Source organism: Phyllopteryx taeniolatus, chromosome 21, assembly GCF_024500385.1.
Source record: "Phyllopteryx taeniolatus isolate TA_2022b chromosome 21, UOR_Ptae_1.2, whole genome shotgun sequence".
Lineage (NCBI taxonomy): Eukaryota > Metazoa > Chordata > Actinopteri > Syngnathiformes > Syngnathidae > Phyllopteryx > Phyllopteryx taeniolatus.
This window is the reverse complement of record NC_084522.1, coordinates 3,761,686-3,783,875: the sequence shown is the minus strand read 5'-3', so window position 1 is coordinate 3,783,875 and position 22,190 is coordinate 3,761,686. Positions and strand designations below refer to the sequence as shown.

General features: G+C 46.4%; 3 protein-coding genes across 8 annotated transcripts; 2 read left to right on the top strand and 1 right to left on the bottom strand.

Moving 5' to 3' along the window:
- Window positions 1-47: 47 nt before the first annotated feature.
- LOC133470894 (phosphatidylinositol 4-kinase beta-like) lies at window positions 48-7,986 on the top strand. 3 transcript variants are annotated; one of them, XM_061759819.1, is made up of 14 exons: window positions 48-318; window positions 1,360-1,776; window positions 2,109-2,461; window positions 2,982-3,356; window positions 3,652-3,879; window positions 4,141-4,380; window positions 4,489-4,580; window positions 4,652-4,756; window positions 4,832-4,955; window positions 5,039-5,152; window positions 5,425-5,576; window positions 5,804-5,936; window positions 6,052-6,172; window positions 6,246-7,986. In XM_061759819.1, exons 1-14 carry the CDS (start codon window positions 63-65, stop codon window positions 6,425-6,427), a joined length of 2,892 nt encoding a protein of 963 aa, XP_061615803.1. In that variant the 5' UTR covers window positions 48-62; the 3' UTR covers window positions 6,428-7,986. The 3 variants fall into 3 exon arrangements, with proteins under 3 accessions (XP_061615803.1, XP_061615802.1, XP_061615801.1); XM_061759818.1 differs by having other exon boundaries at window positions 4,483-4,580; XM_061759817.1 differs by having other exon boundaries at window positions 4,141-4,580.
- Window positions 7,987-8,466: 480 nt separating this feature from the next.
- On the bottom strand, window positions 8,467-15,764 carry mindy1 (MINDY lysine 48 deubiquitinase 1). 2 transcript variants are annotated; one of them, XM_061759827.1, is made up of 13 exons: window positions 15,746-15,764; window positions 13,056-13,115; window positions 12,462-12,870; window positions 11,668-11,907; window positions 11,427-11,587; window positions 11,290-11,347; window positions 11,132-11,196; window positions 10,626-10,784; window positions 10,434-10,536; window positions 10,154-10,296; window positions 9,534-9,734; window positions 9,249-9,416; window positions 8,467-9,009 (listed from the first exon to the last, which is right to left on the bottom strand). In XM_061759827.1, the coding sequence occupies exons 3-13, from the start codon at window positions 12,703-12,705 to the stop codon at window positions 8,938-8,940; spliced, it is 1,614 nt and encodes a 537-aa protein (XP_061615811.1). In that variant the 5' UTR covers window positions 12,706-12,870; window positions 13,056-13,115; window positions 15,746-15,764; the 3' UTR covers window positions 8,467-8,937. The 2 variants fall into 2 exon arrangements, with proteins under 2 accessions (XP_061615811.1, XP_061615810.1); XM_061759826.1 differs by lacking the exon at window positions 15,746-15,764 and adding an exon at window positions 14,122-14,335.
- A 27-nt stretch (window positions 15,765-15,791) lies between these two features.
- On the top strand, window positions 15,792-20,977 carry bnipl (BCL2 interacting protein like). Of its 3 annotated transcripts, XM_061759831.1 has the most exons (14): window positions 15,792-15,913; window positions 16,573-16,659; window positions 16,860-16,960; window positions 17,077-17,142; window positions 17,211-17,246; window positions 17,334-17,357; window positions 17,833-17,928; window positions 18,578-18,730; window positions 18,976-19,179; window positions 19,248-19,350; window positions 19,457-19,588; window positions 20,367-20,453; window positions 20,662-20,760; window positions 20,867-20,977. In XM_061759831.1, exons 3-14 carry the CDS (start codon window positions 16,876-16,878, stop codon window positions 20,889-20,891), a joined length of 1,110 nt encoding a protein of 369 aa, XP_061615815.1. In that variant the 5' UTR covers window positions 15,792-15,913; window positions 16,573-16,659; window positions 16,860-16,875; the 3' UTR covers window positions 20,892-20,977. The 3 variants fall into 3 exon arrangements, with proteins under 3 accessions (XP_061615815.1, XP_061615816.1, XP_061615814.1); XM_061759830.1 differs by lacking the exon at window positions 15,792-15,913 and having other exon boundaries at window positions 16,293-16,659; XM_061759832.1 differs by lacking the exons at window positions 15,792-15,913; window positions 17,211-17,246 and having other exon boundaries at window positions 16,275-16,659.
- The last annotated feature ends 1,213 nt before the right edge of the window (window positions 20,978-22,190 follow it).

Genomic DNA, 22,190 nt, shown 5'->3' with positions numbered 1-22,190 from the left:
CAACGATTGATGGGTGTGGAGGCATTCGATACGTTCCGAACCCGAACGTGGACGCTCTTATTATGCCAACCAGAACCGGAAGTGTGCTATTGCTGCATCTCGGGAATGCGATTGATATTGCGTCACTGCTGCCTGAAAACAAATCAGACCGATCATCAACACGTCCACAAACGAAGCTCAACAGAACCGGATGGCTGCGCGGATGCTGTGAAAGCGCAACCGGATGTCAAAGTGGACTCGAGAGGCGCCTGAAGAAGAAACCGCGACACACATTTGGACGGCGTCGAAAGCGGCCTAACTTCCCTCATTTCCCTTCCGGTAAGTGCCCCCCCCCCCCCACCCCCTCTCTTCCTGCCTCGTGTGAATTTACCAATTTGTACATTTATATGTTCATTTGTTGCGTCTTCCATCCTCATCGTCTTCATCCTCTGTGCGGCTAACACGCATGCGCAAACACGTCACTCGTCAACAAAGTTGGCCTCGCGTTGTCTCGTGACGTCACAAGAAGACGGGCCTTCGTTGTTGTGACGTCAACAAGTTGAAGTCAACGGTGACGTCACAGGAAGTCTGTGATCTTCCAGATATCAGTGATGCGAGTGTGTGTGATGATAAAGTTATTTGAGCATTGTACTAGTGAGGTCACAAACACATGAAGATAATCGGGCTGTTTTGTGCAAATTTTGCGCCTTCCCAACTAAGAACGACCAACGGCAGATTATTTTACGTTTCATAAGATCCCCCTAAAAGTCGATTCTTAGGTCTGATGTGTGTTCAGAGTGGATTTGTCCCGATAACAGGGGTTTGTCCCGATAACAGGGGTTCCATATGGTTTGGGGCCAATAATATCAAACGTTCAAATATTTACGGCCAAAAATCTGACGTCTCCTGAGTCTTGTGACGAGGAACGGAACGTTGGCCAATCAAAAAGCGACCTGACCGAGGAACACAAAACACATCCTTCCCTATGTTGTTGTTGTTGTTTTTTGTATGAACGTGATTTTTCCCCAGACAGCAAGAAGTTTTAGTAATGTCGCCAATCAGGACGCCGCTTCGACGAACAAGGAAGCGGCCGTAAATAAAACCGAAACATGTACACAAAGAATAATAACAGCAGCTGCTGGTGTCGTCTTCCAAGAACACAAAACATGTTTGACGGCGTTGAGACTTTGCGGTTAATCATTCTCATGGAGAAACATTTTGATGACATTGTCTCGTCGTATTTCTAATGGATGTATGAAATAAGAAGAAGAAATGATCAAATATGAACAAATGAACATATCAATACTGTTTACATAATAAATGAAACGTGCTATAAACTGCGCAATATCTAAGTAGCCGACTTTGTGTTGCCCTCCGCAGAGATGGCCGACACGGAGGTTTCCTTCTCTCCCGCCCTGCGTCTGCTCCACCTGAGCCCCACCCACGCGGCGGCGGCCCCCGCCTCGGCGCCCGCCCCCCCGTCTTCGTCGCCTACCAGCTTCTCGTGCCCCTCGTCCCCTTCCAGCGCCTCGTCGTCCTCGTCGTCGTCCTCGTCGTCGAGCTGTTCCGAGAGTTCGTCGGACTGCCCGTCCCGCCGCCGCCACCACCGTCACCCGCAGCCCCGCCCCCAGCCGCCGCTGCCGCCGCCCTGCCGGGACGAGCGGCCGTCGTCGCCCAGCGCCAGCCCCCGCAGCTCCAGCCCCAGCGGCAGCGTGGCCAGCAGCAGCGGCAGCCTCAGCAGCGACGCCGACGCCAACGCCGACCCCCCGCCGGACCCCAAAGAGGGGGCGGAGCAAGGTGAGTGTGGGGGGCGGGGGGGCATCTGGACCGAGGGGCTCATTGTTTTCTATTTCTATTTCTTTTCTTGCTTTTTCTTTTCTCTCTGTGCTCCTTTTATCATTCTTTCCCTCTTTATTTCTTTCTTTATTTTCCCTCTTATCTTTTTCTCTTTTCCGTTGTTGTGGAGCAGCTCTCGTTTCTTTTCTCCATGTCTTTCTCTGGGCGGCTGCATGAAAAGAAAATCAACTTCTTTGCTCAAAGAAATGACTCGGGCCATTCATTGAGGAAGGTGAGGATATATTTGACCTTTTTGGTTGTGATGTTGGCGGCTGCTGTTTTTCTTTGGCCAGTGATCGACGCTGAGGTGGCGCTGAAGGCCTGCAAGGAAGTTCTGCTCCAAGTCCAAATGCAGAAGCAGGAAGGCGTCATCAAAGAGGAGGACGACGACGAGGCGAACGGGCACGGCCCGTCTCCGTCGTCCAATCAGTCGTCGTGGCTGCTGCGCCTGTTCGAGTCCAAGCTGTTCGACGTGTCCATGGCGGTGGCGTACCTGTTCAAGTCCAAGGAGCCCGGCGTGCAGGCGTACATCGGGAACCGCCTCTTCAGCTTCCCCGCCGGCGAGGTCGATTTTTACCTGCCGCAGTTGCTCAGCATGTACGTGCACATGGACGCCGAGGTGGGCGACGCCATCAAGCCTTACCTGGTGAGTCGCACAACGGAACTGCGGTTTTCGTGATGAATCCGTTCCAGAGAGTCTGACCAAAAATCCAATCGTGCGAAATCCAAAGCATTATTTCCTACTGGAAACAATGTAAATCCAAGTCATCCGTTCCAGACACCCAAGAAATATGTACAAAAAATAAATTTTATTGACAATAATTATAGCTTCACATAACAAAACAGAGTGAAATAATTGTAAATGACTAACGAAGTGGATAAATGAACATTTGACATCACCTTTACTCTTAGTGAAGAGTCTCGATGGCGTATACAGCGAAGGGAGTCGTTTTCGGTGTTCTTTTTTAAGTTCTGTCGTGTGTTTCGCCTTCTTTATCAGATCGCTGCCACTTGGAACTTTCTGTCGTATCGTCTAAAAAGGAAGGATTTAACAGACAGCAAGGCGTATTCCACAATGCAAGCTTTTTTTTTTTTTTTTTAACAACTTCAATTTGAGGCGCTCAATTGTGCTGCGTGTCTTCTTCTGATCTGCGATTGGTTGCCAGGTGCATCGCTGCGGGGGCAGCATCGTGTTCTCTTTACTGTGCACGTGGCTGCTGGGCGCCTACTCGTCCGACATGCACATCTCGGCCCAGCGACATTCCCGCGGAGCCAAGCTCCGCAAACTCATTCTCTCCGACGAGCTGCGCCCCCCCGCCGCCGCCCGGGGCTCCGCCTTCCCGCGGACGCCCTCGCCATCACGCCACCGCGCTCACTGTCGCCATCGCGGCAGCCACGCCGACCGGTTGCCATGCGGGTCCCCCTCGCGGAGGACCCACCAGCGGTCCAAGTCGGACGCCGCCGCCGCCGCGCCCAGCGGGCCGGGCGCCGCCATGCGCAGGACAGGAAGTAACCCCAAAGTGGAGGCGGTCCATGAGGAGGTGAGTGACGCCATTTTGTTGTGGTTATTTGCACCATGGCAGCACGGTGCAGGAGTGGTTAGCACGTCTGCCACATAGTTCTGAGGTTCGGGGTTCGAAATCTCAAGCTCGCGTGCCAGCGTATAGCCGGCCCCGAACACGAAAAGTGCTAAAAAAAAAAAAAAAGATTATATTTTTAGGTATTATTATTAACAAGACAGAAAAGCATTGGGAAATGCGAGAGGGTCATCAAGAAAGACCCCAGCACTTGCGACATGTGTTTGACCGCCATGACACGCTGTGATGTGTCCTCCAGCCGGAGCGTCTGCGTCCTCAGCGCGAGCTGGTCAAGTCTCTGCTGGCCATCGGTCGCCGCCTGGCGTCGCTGCCCGGCAAGGAGCAGAAGACGCAGCGTCTGATCTCGGAACTGTCGCTGCTCAACCACAAACTTCCCGCCAGAGTTTGGCTGCCCACCGCAGACTTCCCGCACCACCTGGTCCGGATCCCGCACACGCAGGCGGCCGTGCTCAACTCCAAGGACAAGGTCGGTACACGCACGCCGACGTACACGCGCAGCGCCACAAATCATTTTTTGCAGTAGGTCAAAGAGTGGCAAAGCCTAAGTCCTTACACATGATGAGCTACTGCTTCCCCGTATAATTGTGTATGAATTATCAATCAATTATATGATCATACTCATGAGATCAAAAGTGACATGCGTTGGTTTACGTTGTCTGTAAGATAAAAATATTGGTTTTCGTCAAACGTATACTGTATGTATATGACGTGACTGTGGCGTGGACAGGCTCCATACATCATCTACGTGGAGGTGCTGGAGTGCGACAACTTTGAGACGTCGGCCGTTCCCGCACGCATCCCCGTGACTCGGATCCGCTCGGCGCGCTCCGCCGACAACCTGGACTACAACGCGGACTGCGCCGTCACGGCCGCGCCCGCTGCCCCCGGCAACTTCTCCGCCGTCCACAACTACGACAACGACGACGACGCCTGGGCCACGGACGACATCGGACAGCTGCAGGTGGCGGTGAGCGCTAGCCTGATGCTAACAAGCTTCCTGTTTATTTCCCCGTTTACTTCCTGTTTAATTTCTGTTAACTTCCTGTCTGCTTCCTGTTGCGCGGCGGAGGTTCAGACAAGCAGCAGTGACAACCTGAGTCAGTTTTCGGTGGACAGCCTGACCAGCGTGGAGAGCAGGGAGGTGTTCGTTGCCGCCGGAGACATCAGGTGAGTCGGCGCCGGCCCTCGTCCGCTTCCTGTTCCCGTTCCGGCTGACGTTCTCGCTGCGTCGGCCGCAGACGCCGCTTGTCGGAGAACCTGGCGCACACGCCCACTTCCTTCAGAAAGGACCCCGAGGACCCCTCGGCCGTCGCCCTCAAAGAGCCCTGGGAGGAAAAAGTCAGGTGGGAGTCGCAACCGCGCGCACACGCCGTCGTGTCGGGATGTCATCCCCAGTCAACAAGTGTGTGCGTGTGCAGGCGCATCCGCGAGGCGTCCCCTTACGGTCACCTGTCCAGCTGGCGTCTCCTTCCCGTCATCGTCAAGTGCGGAGACGACCTGAGACAAGAGCTTCTGGCCTATCAGGTGCTCACGCAGCTGCAGGTACCGCCCCCTTCCTCCCCGCCCATCGCACTTAGCACGTTAGCGTGGCGACCGTGACGACGAGCGTGTTTGCTGTCTTCAAGGCCATCTGGCGTCAGGAGCGACTTCCTCTGTGGATCAAACCTTACAAGATCCTGGTGATGTCGGCAGACAGCGGCATGATCGAACCCGTCCTCAACGCCGTGTCGCTGCATCAGGTACCAACACGCAGACGTGTCGTCGCCGCCGGGCGGAATCCTCACCTTCATTATGCTGTCAATAAAATGTTAAGTGTCCCCGTCAATGTCTGTGTTCATGTCGACCCCCCCGGCCACCAAGTACCCTCCGATCACCTCCCGCCCGCCGAGAGCCCGACATTCTCACATTTCTTGCAAAAGCGAAAAACATACAAATCGGTTACTCGGATGATACATCTTCAAATATGGATTGTAAAAGTCGACACCATGTGTACGTGTCGTTTGTGCGTCAGGTGCGCAAGCAGAGTCAACTGTCGCTGCTGGACTACTTCCTGCAGGAACACGGCAGCTTCACCACCGAACAGTTCCTCAGCGCTCAGCGGAATTTTGTGCAGAGCTGCGCCGGCTACAGCCTCGTTTGTTACCTCCTGCAAGTCAAAGACAGGTCAGAGGACCCCTTTTGTGCTAAGCTAAGCTAGCAGTGGGCCCTTAATCATGGTCTTCATGCTAAGCCATTTTTACACCGCGTAGCACCTGAGAAGATACTTGGCTGTCCAAGTAACACCATAATCAGCAACATTCATTGTACTTAAAAGTTAAAGACAACTGAATGACAAAGTATCTGTTACCATGGAAACGTTCCTTGACTACGCAGCCATTTTGTCTGCGCAGACACAACGGTAACATCCTGGTGGACTCGGAAGGCCACATCATTCACATCGACTTCGGCTTCATCTTGTCCAGTTCTCCTCGCAATCTCGGCTTCGAGACGTCCGCCTTCAAGCTCACCCCGGAGTTTGTGGACGTGAGTGCGCGTCGCGTGACCGAAGCCGGCGCTTTTCGAACTCGGGACTCGCTTGAAAGTCGGAAGCTGAAGCCGTGACGTACGTGACTTCCGTGCCACCCTTTTGCGTGTTCAGGTGATGGGCGGCCTGGATGGAGACATGTTCGTGTACTACAAGATGCTGATGCTCCAGGGAATGATCGCGGCCAGGAAGCACATGGACAAGGTGCTGCACATCGTGGAGATCATGCAGCAAGGTATATCCGAACAAAGTGCCAAAGATGGTGTAGTTTGTGGCGTGGTTTTGATGGTGTGCGTTTTTTTCCGTAGGGTCGCAGCTGGCGTGCTTCCAGGGCACGGGGACCATCCGCGGCCTGAAGGAGCGTTTCCACATGAGCCTGACGGAGGAGCAGCTGCAGCTGCTGCTGGAGCAGCTGGTGGACGGCTCGGTGCGCTCCATCACCACCAAACTCTACGACTCCTACCAGTACGTCACCAACGGGATCATGTGATTCCGTTGCCACCCGCGACGCCGACGACACCGCCGGGAAAAACGGCGCTCGACTCGACCTTCCTCCAAAGCTCAACCTTTATGTGTCTGCTTATTATTCTGCTTCTTTCTTATTTTTGGATGCTTCCGTCTTCTTCTCTTTAGTATTCCCGCTTCTTCATCTTTTTTTTGTTTTACTTCTGCTGTTTCCTATTTTCTTCTGCTTCATTTGTTTATTTTCAGCTTTTTTTCTGATGCTGCTTATTGTTTTTGTGCTTTTTAGTAGTATTTTTTTTCTTTTTTCATCTGCTTTTATCCTGCTTACTTTTCCTTCTAGAGCTACTTGAGCTGCCTTATCTTCTTTTTCTTCGGCTGCTACTTCTTCGCCTTCTTCCGTTGCCTCTCGCTCTACTGAAGCACGCCGAGGCTCCGCGTGATGAAAAGTAGCTTTTGTGTTGCGTCGTGTCGCTGCCACACTTCTGCCAACATTCCTGCACTAGCCTGGCGTTTTAGCTTTAGCATTTATGCTAACCTTGCACACAGGGCAGACGCTGAATGTTTTTGTTTTGTCGTTTTCTTCCAGTCGAAAACTTCACAACATCTCAGAGTTGTGACGGGAACGCCAACGTGCTAATATTAGCATGATCACGGAAGCCACGTTTTGTTTACATGTTGAACGAAGGTCCGTTAGCAATTTCATGTTGCCGCAGCATTTTAAAATGAAGCATTTTTATCGTTTAAAAGGAACCTGGTTTTGTTTCCTAAAGAACACATGCACTAAGTTTACACTTCATGAATCTGTTGTCGCTCTGCGATTGGCTGACACTACATTCCTGGGATTGACTCCAGCCAATCAGGCGGCGCATTTACGTTTCGTTTGTACGACTGCTATAGGAGGACCTGATTGAAGACACTTTATGTGAACTCACACCTTTGTATTGTTAGCGAGGAGCTAGCCTAGCCTAGTAGTAGCCTACTGCTAACACACTTTAGTATGAATTCTAATAATAAATGTACAGTCTATATTTATATTTACTGCAGGGCTGTCAAATTGTACTAACCAGCTAACTTTTAGGGGGGTACAAAAAAACTCTAAACTGGAATAAAGTAACTGTTTTGGTTGACAGCTGATCACGATCAGTGAAACTTTTTCTCTTTTTTAACCACAAAAGAGAAAGCACAGTGTTCCGTTAGCCAGCTAGCTGACATTTTTTTGTTCCCGTTTGTTGAGAATGCAAACAGGCCCATGAAAACAAAATAAGTACTGTTGCCTTTTTCCTTCTTTCAACTATTTGATAAAAAAAAAGTGCAAATAAAAAAAATTCAGTTTGAATGTGAAAACTTGTCTGAAGTGCTCCTTTAACATCTTTAAAAAGAAAAACAAAACATTCTACAATACCAAGGGGTCTGCTAGCCGCGGCTCCAGAGCCGCATGTGGCGCTCTCATCTGTCTGCTTGGGCTCTTTGTGACTTTGCAAAATAAAGGAGTATTTAAACTAAAATGAGTTCATTAGTTTGTCAAATGTAATCCTAAATTTGGAGATTATGCTGCTCCTGTGACATTAAAATATATGTATTTTTCTCGTTGTTCCAAATTCATGTCATAGACACGTGATGTGTGACACCAAGCTGTATTGAGCCTATTTGACACCCGGTTGCTAAATCATGGATAAATCAAGAGAAAAGACAAGTTTCTGGAGAAAACTGAAAGTTTAATACTACATTAATTACATTAGAAAGCAACATTGCTCACCACTCACAGATGACAGCTTAGAATTGTGCGTGAAAATAAAGGGGAGATCTACGGCCCTGATGTGCCGACGCTGAGATTCTGGAGCAAAAATCCTACCAGGTAAAATCAATATTTCTATTGGCTGTTATTTTGGCAAATATATATATTATTTTGTTAAGTCAAACAGTCATTTCCCCCCCCCCCCCCCAAATTGACAGCTGACTGCACGCTCCACATGCGATAAAATGTCAGAACACACAAGCAGAATGAATTTTTGGTTCGCTAATTTAAGTTTGGTTTTAATTCCATGAATGCTTGGACAATTCAAATAGACATCGAATATTTTATTTTCAAGTGAGCTTCAACCAATCATCTATTAGCTGAGTTTTTGTTACATGCAGAAATATTTTTGTGTTCTCCGTAGCAGTGACCTGATTTCAGAAATGCAAAACACTATAGGTTTTATACATCCAAATAAAAAAAGAACAATATATGCAGTGTTTATCCCTACTTTGTGGCTCTCTCTTTTTTTTTTCTGTGGGAGACAATCAAAATGGCTCTTTTGAGTATTTACGTTTACCGACCCCTGTACTATATATACATAATGTATAAATAAAAGTGGAGAAAAGAGTGAGCACTTGGTAAGCGTAGCGACGCCTTTATTAGCCCACAAGCTAGTGGGAGGAGCTTGTTATGACACGTGACCTTTGACAAACCTTCACCAAAACCAAACGCAAAGTCACAAAGCACTGAGGTTTGGCATTATATGCGTGTGCTACAGGTACTTTGGGGGGGACAAGTTAAAGCAGGACACAGTCGGAGTCTTTTTCTCTTCTCCTGGCCCCTCCTGCCTGGGAACCCTGACCTCTGACCTAGATAGACACCAGCATGTTAACATGACTGAAACATCAAACATGACTGAAATGTGATGAAAACGTTGACTGCAACATATCTGAAACAAATCTAAAAAAATATGACCAATATAGACCTAAAACATGACTAAAAAGTGGCTAAAACATGACTGAAATGTTATAAAACATGACTAAAACAAGTCTGGAAAGTCATGTTACAGCATGACTGAAACGTTGAGTGTGTGTGTTGCCACGGTTACCTGCGGGGCTGCCTGTTGTGGTCCTTGTTGTTGTTGTTGCTGCTGCTGTTGTTGTTGTTGTTGGTATTCTTCCTCTTGCAGCTGTCGGGCCAACTCCAAGTCGCTGAGTTGCCCCGAGGCCCCCCCGCCACTGCTCTCCTGCTGCAGGGACACCGCCACCAGATAGTCCTAAGGCGCACACACGCACAAATGTTTTGCCGCCGCCGTGAGCCATTTAAAACAATTCTGGAACATGGCTGAAACGGCGCTTAGAAAAGGACTAAAACATGTCCGTGTGTGTGCTACCTGGTCAATCTGGCGCTGCTGCTGTTGGTCGCAAGGTGCCGGGGCGACACTGGGGGGCGCCGCGTCTCTCTGAGGAGGATGACACAGGCGGAAGTCGGAGTCGCAGAAGTTTCCGTCTCCTTCCACGTTGTGGAGAGACTCCCAGACCAGGCCCTCCTCACGCAGGAAGCCCTGGTCTGTCACCAGCAGGTACAAGTGGCCCTGAGGGGGGAACACAGTCAAGCCAGCAACGTGAAACATGACTAAAATGGGAAAAATGGGACTGAAACATCCTTGAAACGTGACTAAAACATGTCTAAAATGGACAAAAACATAATTGAAAATGACTTAAAAATGACTAAACGATGATTGAAACATAACTAAACTCTGACTGAAACATTTTTCATAGATGTCTGAAACTGGACTAAACCATGATTGAAATGACCGAACCATGTTTAAAACATGACGATAACATGATTTAAACATGTCTAAGACGTGACTAAGCCATGACTGAAACGGACTAAAACTTGAAAACGGATTTCCACATGACTGAAACATGTCTGAAACATGTTTGCAGCATGACAAACACGACCAAACTGTGAACACGACTGAAACATGATGGTGTGTGTGTGTGTCGCCACCTTGTGTTTGATCATGGTACTGAAGTGGTTGTTCCTGAAGAAAACGCACATTTCCCCTTCTTTGGCGGCGGTGTTGAGCTCACACAGACCGTGATAGGACAGCTGAGTCGCCGTCGTCTCCAGGAAGTGCTCGGCCGCCAGCCCTGCACGCACACACGCAGACGCACGCATATGCCAAACCTGAATAAAACATGACTAAAATGTAACTGAAACGGGTCAGAAGTCACAACATTTGCACCTGATTGCATCGGCTTCCTGTGTTTGTGTGTGTGTGCGTTACCTTCACTGACTTGTCTGCTGTCCGTCGAATGTTTGTAGTCAATGATCTTCTCCACCAGCTGGTTGTAACTCAGTTTACCAACAGCAGCCAGCAACTCTGGACTCTAGACACGCACGTGCACACACGCAACAGGGTCAACAGTGCGTCCTGTCGGGGGGGGGGGGGGCGGCCGGCGGGCGGGGGCGGGGTCACCTGGGGGTCGACCAGCCATCCGTGGTACAGCGGGATGTCCAACAGGTCAAAGACGATGCACTCGGGCGTGTACTCGAAGTCCGTCACGCCCGTGAAGCGAACGTTCACGTCCAGACCCGTCGACAGTTTTGGCAGCACCGCCATGGCGTCGCTCATGTTCTGATGCACGCACACACAAGAACAAAGTGTCGATGAAGTGTGACTTCCGACGCATTTCAGCCATGTTTTTGTCCTGTTTCATGGTTCAGTCATGTTTTGCCGATGTTTTCTGTATATTTCAGTCATTTATTAGTAAAGTTAGTCAAGTTTTAAGCATGTTTCAGCCATGTTTCGTGCTGTTACATATTTCAGTCACATTTTAGCCGGGTTTGACAAATGCGTCAGTCATGTTTAAGCCAAGTTTCAGAAATGTTCCGGACTTCTTTTAGCCATGTTAGTGAAGCAAGTAGCAAGTGAACATCAGAAAACGTTTGCGTGTGCGTGCGTGCGTGCGTGCGTGTGTGTACCTGTTGGAAGTTGAGCTCCATCCCGTTTGTCTTTTCTCTCGGCGTAACTGACAGCACACACTCGCCTGCATACACGAAAAACAAAGGACGCACACACGCACAGGCCATGTGATGGAGGTGTTGATGATGTCATCATGATGTCATAGGCGGCAGCTTACCCAGGTGAGCCATCAGGTCTTCTGTGGTGACAACTTCAGTCTGAGCAGGAAGTTTTGCCTGGACACACACACATATGTAGACGCACGCACGCACACACACACGCATTGTTTTTGGGTGTGTACAGGCGGTGTCGTACCTTCCAGCGCAGGAAGAGTATGTTCATGATGGCCAGCAGGGGGCAGGGTCCATTGTCGCTCTGCGTGATGATGGGCGTCTTTTTCTCCTTCCAGGTAATCCACTTGACCAGGTAATACGCCGCTGATGCGCCAGCCGGCGCGTCGGCGGGCACGGCGCCCCCTTTGGCCAGGAGGACAACTACAGTCACGACTTCATGGTGCTTCTTCGTCATGCCGTCATTGTTGGAATTTGAGCTTCACCTGCCACCTCATCGTCCTTCAAACTCGGCGAGCATCCCTCCGCCCCCAACGCGGAGTAAGACGACGACAAGACGTCGTCCGCCTCCTGCGAGCTTCCCGCCACGGCCGCCGCCACTGGCGTCCCCTCGGACAGATCCAGACTGGGAATGGAGAAGGACGCGGAGTCGCTGGACTCTCGCAGCTCGTCTGAACTGTCGGCCGTCGCCACAGAGGAACTCTCCATCGCCTCCGCATCAGGTCCTGACATGAAACATGACTGGAATGAGACTGAAACATGACTTGAAACCTCAATGTGACGTGGCTGAAACGTTATTTTAAAAAATGACAGAAATATGACTGAAACATGGCTGGAAATAGAGCAGAATGTGACAAACATGACTGAAACCTGACAGAAATATGGCTAAAACGTTAATAAAAGATGACTGAAACACGATGGAAATATGACTAAAACTGATGAAACATGACTGAAATGTGACTGAAACGTGGATAAAACATGACTGAAACATAATGGCAAAAAAAAAAATTCCCAAAAGATGACTAAAATGTGATGAAACACGGCTAAAACATGACTGAAATATGTCTAACATTTAAAAAACACGACTGAAAATATGACTGAAATGTTACTCAAAATTTGGGCTGAAACAAGAACTCAAAAATGACTGAAAGAAGTTTTTAAAAACATGACTGAAATGTGACTGACGCATGACAAAAACGACTGAAACATGACTGAAATGATGTTGCTAAACCACGGCACAGCCACACCAGGCGTAACCGTGGAAACAATCATCGCTCACCTGTAAACCCGCCCCCTGGCATCTCTTCTTCCGCGTTGTCGTGTGTCGGTCCATTTTCTGATGGTGTTGGCTCCGCCCCCTCCTCCTGATTGGCCTGAGAGCTGTCATCGTCGCCGCTCGTGACCTGGCCCGTGACCTCTGACCCCACTGTTGCCGTGGTTACAATAAGTTCCTTGGCAGCGTCTGTCACGGCAGGAGAAGGGCACGACGAGTCGACTTCTGACGCCGGCTTGGAGCCGGACATGTTGTTGTAGTTGTTGTTCTTCTGATGATGATGATGATGATGATGAAGATGATGCGTCTGTCCGAACGGTGACTCAGCACATGGCGTCTTCACGAGTCGCTGTCAATCACTCCCAACGCCGACATGGTCCAAAGAAGACGCAGAAGAAAAAAACCTAGAAGATCTCTACGGAAAACGAATAAAATTAATTGCGGCCACAATATAGATAGATGTAAGGTGTGCACGAAATTGACATTTGTGGCCACAATTGAGCTTTTGGCGGGTACGCCATGTCGATTATATTGCGGCTAAAGTAAAAATTCTCCCCCATGTCATGTTTGGGGCTGTGAAAAAAAAAAAAAAAAACGAACCTATGTGACGATCCACATGGTGTCACAAAACAGAGGAGGCGGGCCACACACTTCCTGCAGCTGGAGACAAAAAACATTTATTCAAAATTACATCACATTATTTTTTTTGTTTTGTTTTTTGATGGTGTCTGTATTTCAACGCTGACGTGCACTGCTTAACGTAACGAACAGAGAGGAGCTAGATTACACAAGCAGTCAGTGTTGACAACTTTAAGCCACATTTCTTCCCTTGTATTAATATATTATAAGATACGAATTATTTAGAGACTAAGGGGTAGGACCAGCTAAAAAAAGAATAACGTCTTTATTGTCATTGCACTAGGTACAACTGAATTACAGATGTGTTTTTTATTTCCTCCTACTCCTTTTGAACATGTAAACTGTGCCGAATGATGCCGAATGTAATTTCTTGATTATTTAGCTTATCTTATATATTTTTTGGGGGCTGCAACTCACGATTATTTAATAATCGAGATATAGTTGTCGATTGATTGGATGATTGATTAGTTGTCGATTAATCGACTCACCTCTAATTGAACGATGTACTACTGTGTACTTTGTACTCAGAGCCGACCCCAAACTTGAGCTGAGTTTCAACAATAATTAGCTTTACGCCAATCAAAGCGGTGCTAGGTTAGCTCCACATGCTAACTCGCCGTCGCGTCATACCGCCTGTACGTCTTGTAACAAGCCACGCCCCCCACCGCCAGCAAGCCTCACAATAACAAACGCTGACGTCACAGCCTTAGCCAAGCTAACTCGTTAGCTTGTTGAAAAACGAGGTGGACAGAAATGTTGTTTTGGATGTCAGCTGACAGGTTGCGACACGCTGGTTAGCGAGGACATGGCTAAAAATATATATTTTTTAAACATGAGATGTATTAACTACACACGGTCTTTGTGTCACAAAGCAGGATATGACAAGTTGTGCGTGGAAGCTATCACAATTTGAACAACATTTGACGTTTGAACGTGTTACCATTGCCTCTTATCAACGTGAAACTAACTGCAACTGCACGTTACAAATAACAAATTAAAGTAATGAATCGTGATTTAGTTTTTTTACCTTTTTTGCGACCTCACGCTGCTGCAGCGTTACTTTGTTGACAGTTGCTCAGTAGGCGGAGCTTCGTTTTTTTTTTTTTTTTTTTTTTTTTTTACAGCGTCGATGGCAGACTTGTACTTTAACGAGCTTTTAATAAAAATAATCTTAGTTGAAGTTTGTGTAGAAATAAGTGTTTGCTCCCACACAATCACTGCGTGGGGACGGAAAAGATGAAATAGGGAAATGAGTCAGCAGGTGGCAGCACTTGCTCTTTGCTTTTCAAATTAAAGGTTATCTTTATGTTCTCGGGGCAAATACATTCGCTTTGTTGCATGGCAGCAACTCACATAACTTTAAATAATTATTAAACTTTAATTTATAATACAATTATTGCAAAATATTCATATCCACGAAAAGTTAATAGTCATTAAAATATTATTGTGACATTCGCTACAGGAAGTTGCATTTCAGTTAGCATGCTAGCAACGTACTTGCTCTAGTTTGTGTTATCTCCTCCTAAAGTGAATACATTTTCACACACAGACACGTTTGATTGTCACTTGAGCGTAATGACTGCTTGAGTGGTTAGTAAGAACTTTACGCTTTGTTTTAAAAAAAATCATTCTATGAACAACCATGATTATTTGGCGCATGCGTGAGGCTACAAGCTAGCTGTCCTAAACTGGCTAAATATGTCGCAACGCCGCTACAGTCACAATCTGTGACATTGCATGGTTTTCAAAGTCAATGTAGTAAAACTAAAGTAGAACTTTAGAACTGCACAGAAAGAGGGTGCAGTAGGGTTCCATTAAACCAGTGTCTTTTTAACTGAAGCTGTTGACTGACATTTTGTAATAATCAGTGCGCCCTCGAATTGACAAAATTGGCCACAACTGTTCCTGTTATTGGAAAAATTGCATCTATAATTGCAGTAATTGCAAGATAAACAAAATGTATGTCAACATGAGTGTCCATTTCTACAGGTATATACACTCTATAAATGACTAGGATCACGGGTAATATGAGTACAGTGTGTTTTATATTTCAGATTTCAACCCCAATATGGTTTCAACAACTGCAGAACGTGCATATCTCGTCCAACAGGTATTCTGAGGTCGTAATTTTTTTCCCCCCAGAGACTTCTGTTGTTCATCACAATGCAGTTGGTAGGCTCCTTGATACATTTCGGGGAACAGGATCAGTGGACGGCGGCACGGTGGCCGACTGGTTAGAGCGTCAGCCTCACAGTTCTGAGGACCCGGGTTCAATCCCGGGCCTTGCCTGTGTGGAGTTTGCATGTTCTCCCCGTGCCTGCGTGGGTTTTCTCCGGGTACTCCGGTTTCCTCCCACATCCCAAAAACATGCATGAATTGGAGACTCTAAATTGCCCGTAGGCATGACTGTGAGTGCGAATGGTTGTTTGTTCCTATGTTCCCTGCGATTGGCTGGCAACCAGTTCAGGGTGTACCCCGCCTCCTGCCCGATGACAGCTGGGATAGGCTCCAGCACGCCCGCGACCCTAGTGAGGAGAAGTGGCTCAGAAAATGGATGGATGGATGGAGGATCAGTGGACGATGCCAAATGCTGTGCAAGGCCAGTAAAGCTAATACAAATAAATATTTTTTTTTAAAAACAGCCTACTCACCAGAGATGCTGAATAACGTATTCATTTATGCAGCTCAATACAGACCTGTTTTGCGAGTCCAACCTGGATGAAACAAGTTTTTCACTAAAAGCCAATCAGAGGACAGAAAAATGATGATGTCATCGAGGGCCAGTTCTCTCACCTGGTTGGTCGTAAACATTCTATCAGGTAAAATCAGATTCCAAGATTCCAAAGTCTGATGTGTTGACTGTCAACCGGTGCTACAATTAAAATTATTTTCATCCAATTTCATGTAATTACCCCGAAAAGTATTATGTATTTCATCTATCTATGCCAGTGACGTACAGTGACAGGCAGGACAATTAAATGTTCTTCAAGTAGATGGCAGAAGATACAATTAACCTGTGTATTGCCATTCATAAAACACAATAATACATTTCACACTGACTCAGTAAATTTGTGAGTAAAGTGAGACGAGATTATCATTATTTCAGTATTGATACTTTTTGTGCCATTTTTGTTTTTTGTGTGCCGCTGTGAGATTTTTCAAATATGTGCCATGGACTCAGGAAAAGTTGGGCAATACTGGCGACGTCTTCAAAATTCTTAATATTCATGTCATGGATTATATTGCATTGAATTTTTCCTACTGAGCCAGCACAGCAGGAAACCAGACGAAGGCCTCTGATTGGACGAGGGCGATTGAAACCCGATCCGCCACCGCTGTTGACTTCCCGTCTTGACCCACCTTCCCCTTTCTTCTACTTCCTCCTCAGATGTGTTTGCGCTTGTCCGCCATTTTTTAGTGCGTCACGGCAAAGACGCACGCACACACAAAAACACATTGGCTCCTCCCTCCCACACAGGTGAGGTGTCAGAGTCCACCCAGTGATGATGTCATCAGGTGAGGCCGCAGTTTCCTGACTGACTGACGACTAAAGACCAGCTACTACGTGAATATTTTTATTATTATTCTTTATGTTACCTATTAGTGTGTTTGTGTGTGCGTGTGTCTTCTTATTACTTTGACAAACTCTTACCTCATTTATTACACCTACCGTTCTCAAAAAGACTCGACGAGTGTGATTGAGTACACATGACAAAACAAATATGACACCGACTTGTGTCTTTGTGCGTGTGTGTGTGTGTGTAGGTTTTGTGGAGGCAACATGTCAGCCATGACGCAAACATCCAGGCCAAGCGAAGCTGCAGGTCATGTGACCGTCTCCTCTTCCTGCCAGGTCACTTCATTAGGTACACGCTCCAACAACACGCGCGCGATTGACACTCAAACACACAGTTTCCATATCTGCTGTACTGTACCTAATAAAGTGACCAGTGAAAATTGTGTGCGTCACATTTCTCGAAAGACTTCCAAGACCCTGCGGTCCGAGAATGCGGCCTCGCCATGGCAACAGCAGACGCTGACTCGGCAGGTTAGAAGCACACGCGTACACACTTTTTGACCTTTTGACCTCATGGTCTTCTTCTTCTTGTGAGGAAGAGGAGTTTGAGCTTGAGGAGGAGGAGAACCACGCAGGTGAGGAAGAAGAGTTTGATGAGGTAACATCACGTCACTCATCTTCTTCTCTTTTATCATCATGATCGTCCTCATCATCATCATCAGAGGGGTCTTCAGGTGTGGCAGCAGGTAATGTCAAAGACGGATCATTATATAGGGATTTTTACAGCTTAATGCTAACACATAATGCGAAAAGCCATAGACGGGCTAGCAAATAGCATCAGTGTTGCCGTGTTGTAACTCTTTAAGCAACGGCTATTTAATCACGAACAGTGCATTAACACCTGTAGACACACCATATAACAATACTCACAGGCATATATTCATTGCCCTCTGCAAAAAATAAATAAATAAATACTGCAGTTTGGTTGTGAAAGTCTTCTTTGTTTGTGTCTTAATGACTGTGTTATACTGGTGGCCAAGTCACACGCAACAGAAAGAGTCGCAATGAATTAATAATCATGCACAAACTGTTGAATTCTGGAACGGATTAATGCTACTGCCTAGTTACTATTTAGGGATTTTTAAATTGTGGATTATGTAGACGTGTCTAGAGTCAAAATGATTAATCAAATACGTCCGTGACATCACTTCCTGTCCACAGAGCGTCCGGTTACTCTGGCGCTGTCGTCGTGTGGCGGAGGGGCAAAGACGATGAAGAGGAAGGTTCTGGTGGCGCCGGTCCTCAGCGTGTCTTTAGGTGGGGAACAAGACAAACGAAACAAAACAAAACAAAGCAACAATACAATAACTGCAAGACAAGAACAAAAAAGTGACAACAAAAAATAGAAGAATCAATCAGACAAAGCCAGGTTTAGATATTAAACAGCAAAATCTTCAGCCAAACCGTATCTGACAATACTCCTTTAGCGTAAAAAATGCCATTGACGGGCTATTATGGTACGTCTGCTTCTTGTATGGTTGCTAATATTTGTGCAAATCAGGGGTCACCAACTAGGTAGCCCCCGAAGCACCACGTGAGTGGCCTCTTGTGAATATAGCCATTGTGATTTCCTAGGAATATTGTAGAAGTGATCATTTGAAAATGGAAACCCTCGCAGAGATTTATAGAAATAAAAAGGGTTGCATATTGATAAATCATTGCTGGTAATTGCGGAAACTTGACCAGTGTCTTCGCATAGATTCATATAATATATACTATATATCCATCCATCCATTTTCTGCACCGCTTTATCCTTACTAGGGTCGCAGGCTAATAATTATTATTAATAATAACATAAAATTAAAGTGAACTTGAGCAAATGTGTTGTTCCACTAGTGTGTAGCAAAATGTTATCTTATCCTCAGATGACGTTTTCTTGTATTTTCTTGTTGTTGGCGTGATTTAGGTCGCAGCGAATCAGGGGACTTCCATTCGGCGTTCCTGTCGCCGTCTCCCGGAGATGAGGACAACGGCGGTCCGGACTTTGACCTTGACGCCATGGAAACGCCCTCGGACAGCGAGTCTCTTCGCTTCCCCGTTGACGACCTAGACCTGGAAGGTGAGAGGTCGCCGGTTCGCATGTGACATCGCCGTAGTGTAGCGCCAACTACTGGTGAGGAGGACTTACTCAATACCATATTTTTTTTGCCTTAAGTATCAGCGGCCTTCATGAATACTTGATACATTGAAATAAGTCCGGTATCAGCCCAACCCACCCATCCCTATTTTCTAGAATAAAATTGTATTTTAAGATAAAATGTTGGCAAATTTACAAAAATTTTTATCTAAAAATGTTGTGTGCAGATGACCTGCAGGAGCATAGCACGGTGTCCAGCTGTGAGTCAGTAGTGGAGGCGGGGCCTATGGGCCTGGGAGCGCTGGAGCGGGAGGATGTTGTGGACAGCCAGGGCACCAGGTGGCGCTCTTTCTCTACCGGACCCGCACCGCATGATGGACGGGTTAACATGAGCGTGCTGGAACCGTTCCTCAGGGTTCTGTCACACGGAGGTACACACACACACACACACAGTCCCATTCGTGATGTCACACTTCTCAAGTTTCATCTGTCACCTCAGGTTACTATGGAGACGGGATGAATGACATCATCGTGTTTTCCTCTTGTTACCTGCCCAAGAACACGCTGGAAAATTATCACTATGTGATGGACAACCTCTTCAGGTAAGTCACACACACCCGGGTTTCCTTACATACGCACACGTGCATGCACATGTACACGCGCACACATCTGATGTGATGCATCTGTGTGTGTGTGTGTGTACTTCAGGTACTTGGTGGGCACGCTGGATCTGATGGTGTGTGAAAACTACGTGATTGTTTTTCTTTGCGCCGGTGGTCATAAGGACAAACTGCCCGGAATCGGTTGGCTCAAGGAATGTTATCACACCATCGCGTGGAGGTCAACACACACACACACACACACACGCACTCTCTCACATTTCACCCTTTCATCACACTTTCCTGCATTGCTCTACTGTGTCCAGCATGGAGCGTTAAAGTGACATTTAACGCATTCAAATAGTCAAGAACTTTCATCTTATAAAGTGACGTTTGGTCATTTTGTAGTGCTAATGGTTTGTGTAGTGAGTATAGCTTATCCCCTATAATGCCCTCAATGTATCCCACGATGCATCTTGTAATGCAGGGAACAACTACGGGCAGTATAAAAGCAGCGATGACGTCATTAAGGGCGACCGAGTCGTGTTTAAAACTCATTCACTGCCAGCCTTCCCAGCCTTAACATGGATATTTGACTTCTAAAGCCGTCAATGGCAGTGAATGCGTTTTAAAAACTGTTTTTTTATTTCAGTGATTACTCAACCATATATAAAATTCCATTGTAGTAATTAGGGAGTATTCAATTAATCGTTTCAGCCCCAGCATCAACTATATAGTTCACTACTGTATATAAAAATCCCTGTGTAGTGATTAGGGAAAGAGTGAATGGTTGTGAACGCTGCGTTCACAACCATTCATGCCTTCCCTACTAACTAATCACGACATAGTTCCTAAAATGCCACTAAATATCCCTATCTAAAAATCCACATATAGTAAATAAATGAATGCTTCCCTTTTTTTTTTTTTTTTTTTTTGCCGATGTCATGAAAATGGCAAAGGGACAGCAGGAAGAGAACTTGACTTTCTTCCTGTTTGTTGCCGTGTGTGCGCATTCGTAGGTTGAGGAAGAATCTGAAAGGCGTGTTCGTGGTGCATCCCACTTGGGCCATCAAAGCGCTCATCACCATCATCAAACCCTTCATCAGGTCAGCCCTTCATCATCCTCACGGCGCCGCAACGGCCCATGGACGTACAGACAAGGATATAGGGATACTTTATATGACTATATGAAAGAGTAAAAGGGAGTGGTTGGCTGTTTGAGGCAAAAGCACTCAGTAAAGCGATGTGACTGGTTCTCGTCACCTCGTCCTGTTATTTACCGCATCTCCGCAACTTGCGCTTTCTCCTTCTCAGTTCAAAGTTCAGCAGGAAGCTGGAGTTCGTCGACAGCCTTCAAGATCTTTCTGCTCGGCTGCCCACCGAGCATGTGCAGATCCCCGACTGCGTCAGAACGTGAGTCGCTGCACATGAGGAGGACGACGATGAGCATGAGGGTGACGATTATGAGGATGATAAGTGAGATGAGGATAATGTTGATGATGAAGATGTCTCCATGTAGGTACGATGACAGTCTGTCGAGCTGAGCTCATCATCTTGATTCCCCTCGCACCTTTCTCTTGCAGCAAGAACCTTTCTCATCACTCTATCAATAAATCGTCTTTTTTTTTTATCATCCTTCTTGTGATTCTCACATCGGCACCATTCACACAACAGACAGCAATGCTAAGCTAAGCTAAATTAAGATGCTAGTTGTTAACACATTGAGTTCAGGGTGTGTACACTTTTGTACTCAAGGTCCACATTTGAGTTTGAAAAAATACAGATGGGCCTGTATGTTTGAAGATGAGATTATATTTCGGTTGTTAAAATGTGTTTTTCTAAAATAGTTCAATTTAATAGCTCAGTAATAATTCTTATTTTAAGTTGTCTCATTCATCATGAACTAGTGGTTGTCAAACATTTTACACCAAGTACAACTTTGAAAAGTACTTGGCTTGCCAAGTACCGTCACAAACATTAAAATACAGTAACATAGTAGGCATAGTAGTAAGTTTGAATCAAAAATGAGGTTTTATCTAAGTATGGTCCTTATTGTAAACTACCATAACAGTTTTTTTCATTATTTACACAATTTAATTAACTATTCAACCATTTGCTGCGAATGAGATCAATTTTAAATAATCAGTTTTAGGGGGGGGGGGGGGGGAATAAAACAAAATTAATGTAACAAATATTCCAGGCGGATTAAAGAACAAAGGCCTCCGTACAATGTCTGTGTAAATTTTGTGTTTTTATTAAATCCAAAGAAGACAGAATGTTTTATTTGTTTCATAGAATGTTTCTAAAGTTGTTCATTGTATAAGTGAATGGAGCTGCTAACACCTTCCTCATGTTTATGACGAGACAGGAAACACTGCAGCCATTCATAGCACAGGAAAACGCCAGAGTGTGTGTATGCCTGTGCGCGTGTGGTCAGGAAAGAGGCGGGAAGGCAGGCCTGCAGGAAGGAAGCGAGGTCTGCTGAGGAAAGTCCATAAACAGGAACACAGAACACAAAGTGGCTCTGTCCACTTTAGTTGTTTTTTCTCGTTAGCTCGCTGCTACGCTACCTCCGGCGGCTGCACGCTTAAGTTAAGGTAACACAAAATGTGTGTAAACGACAAAAAAAAAAAATTCTGATGTCACATCCTTGTTACCACTAGATACATCCGGCAATATTTCTTTCGATTAATCGATGTATCAGATTATTATTATTTTTTTAATTTCCCTCCATTCAAAAACAGGACATTATTGGAAATTGACAATTTTGACAAGTTAAACAAGGTCTCTAAATGATTCATCGAGGATCAAAAGAGTTGCTTATTAATTTGATAATTGATTAG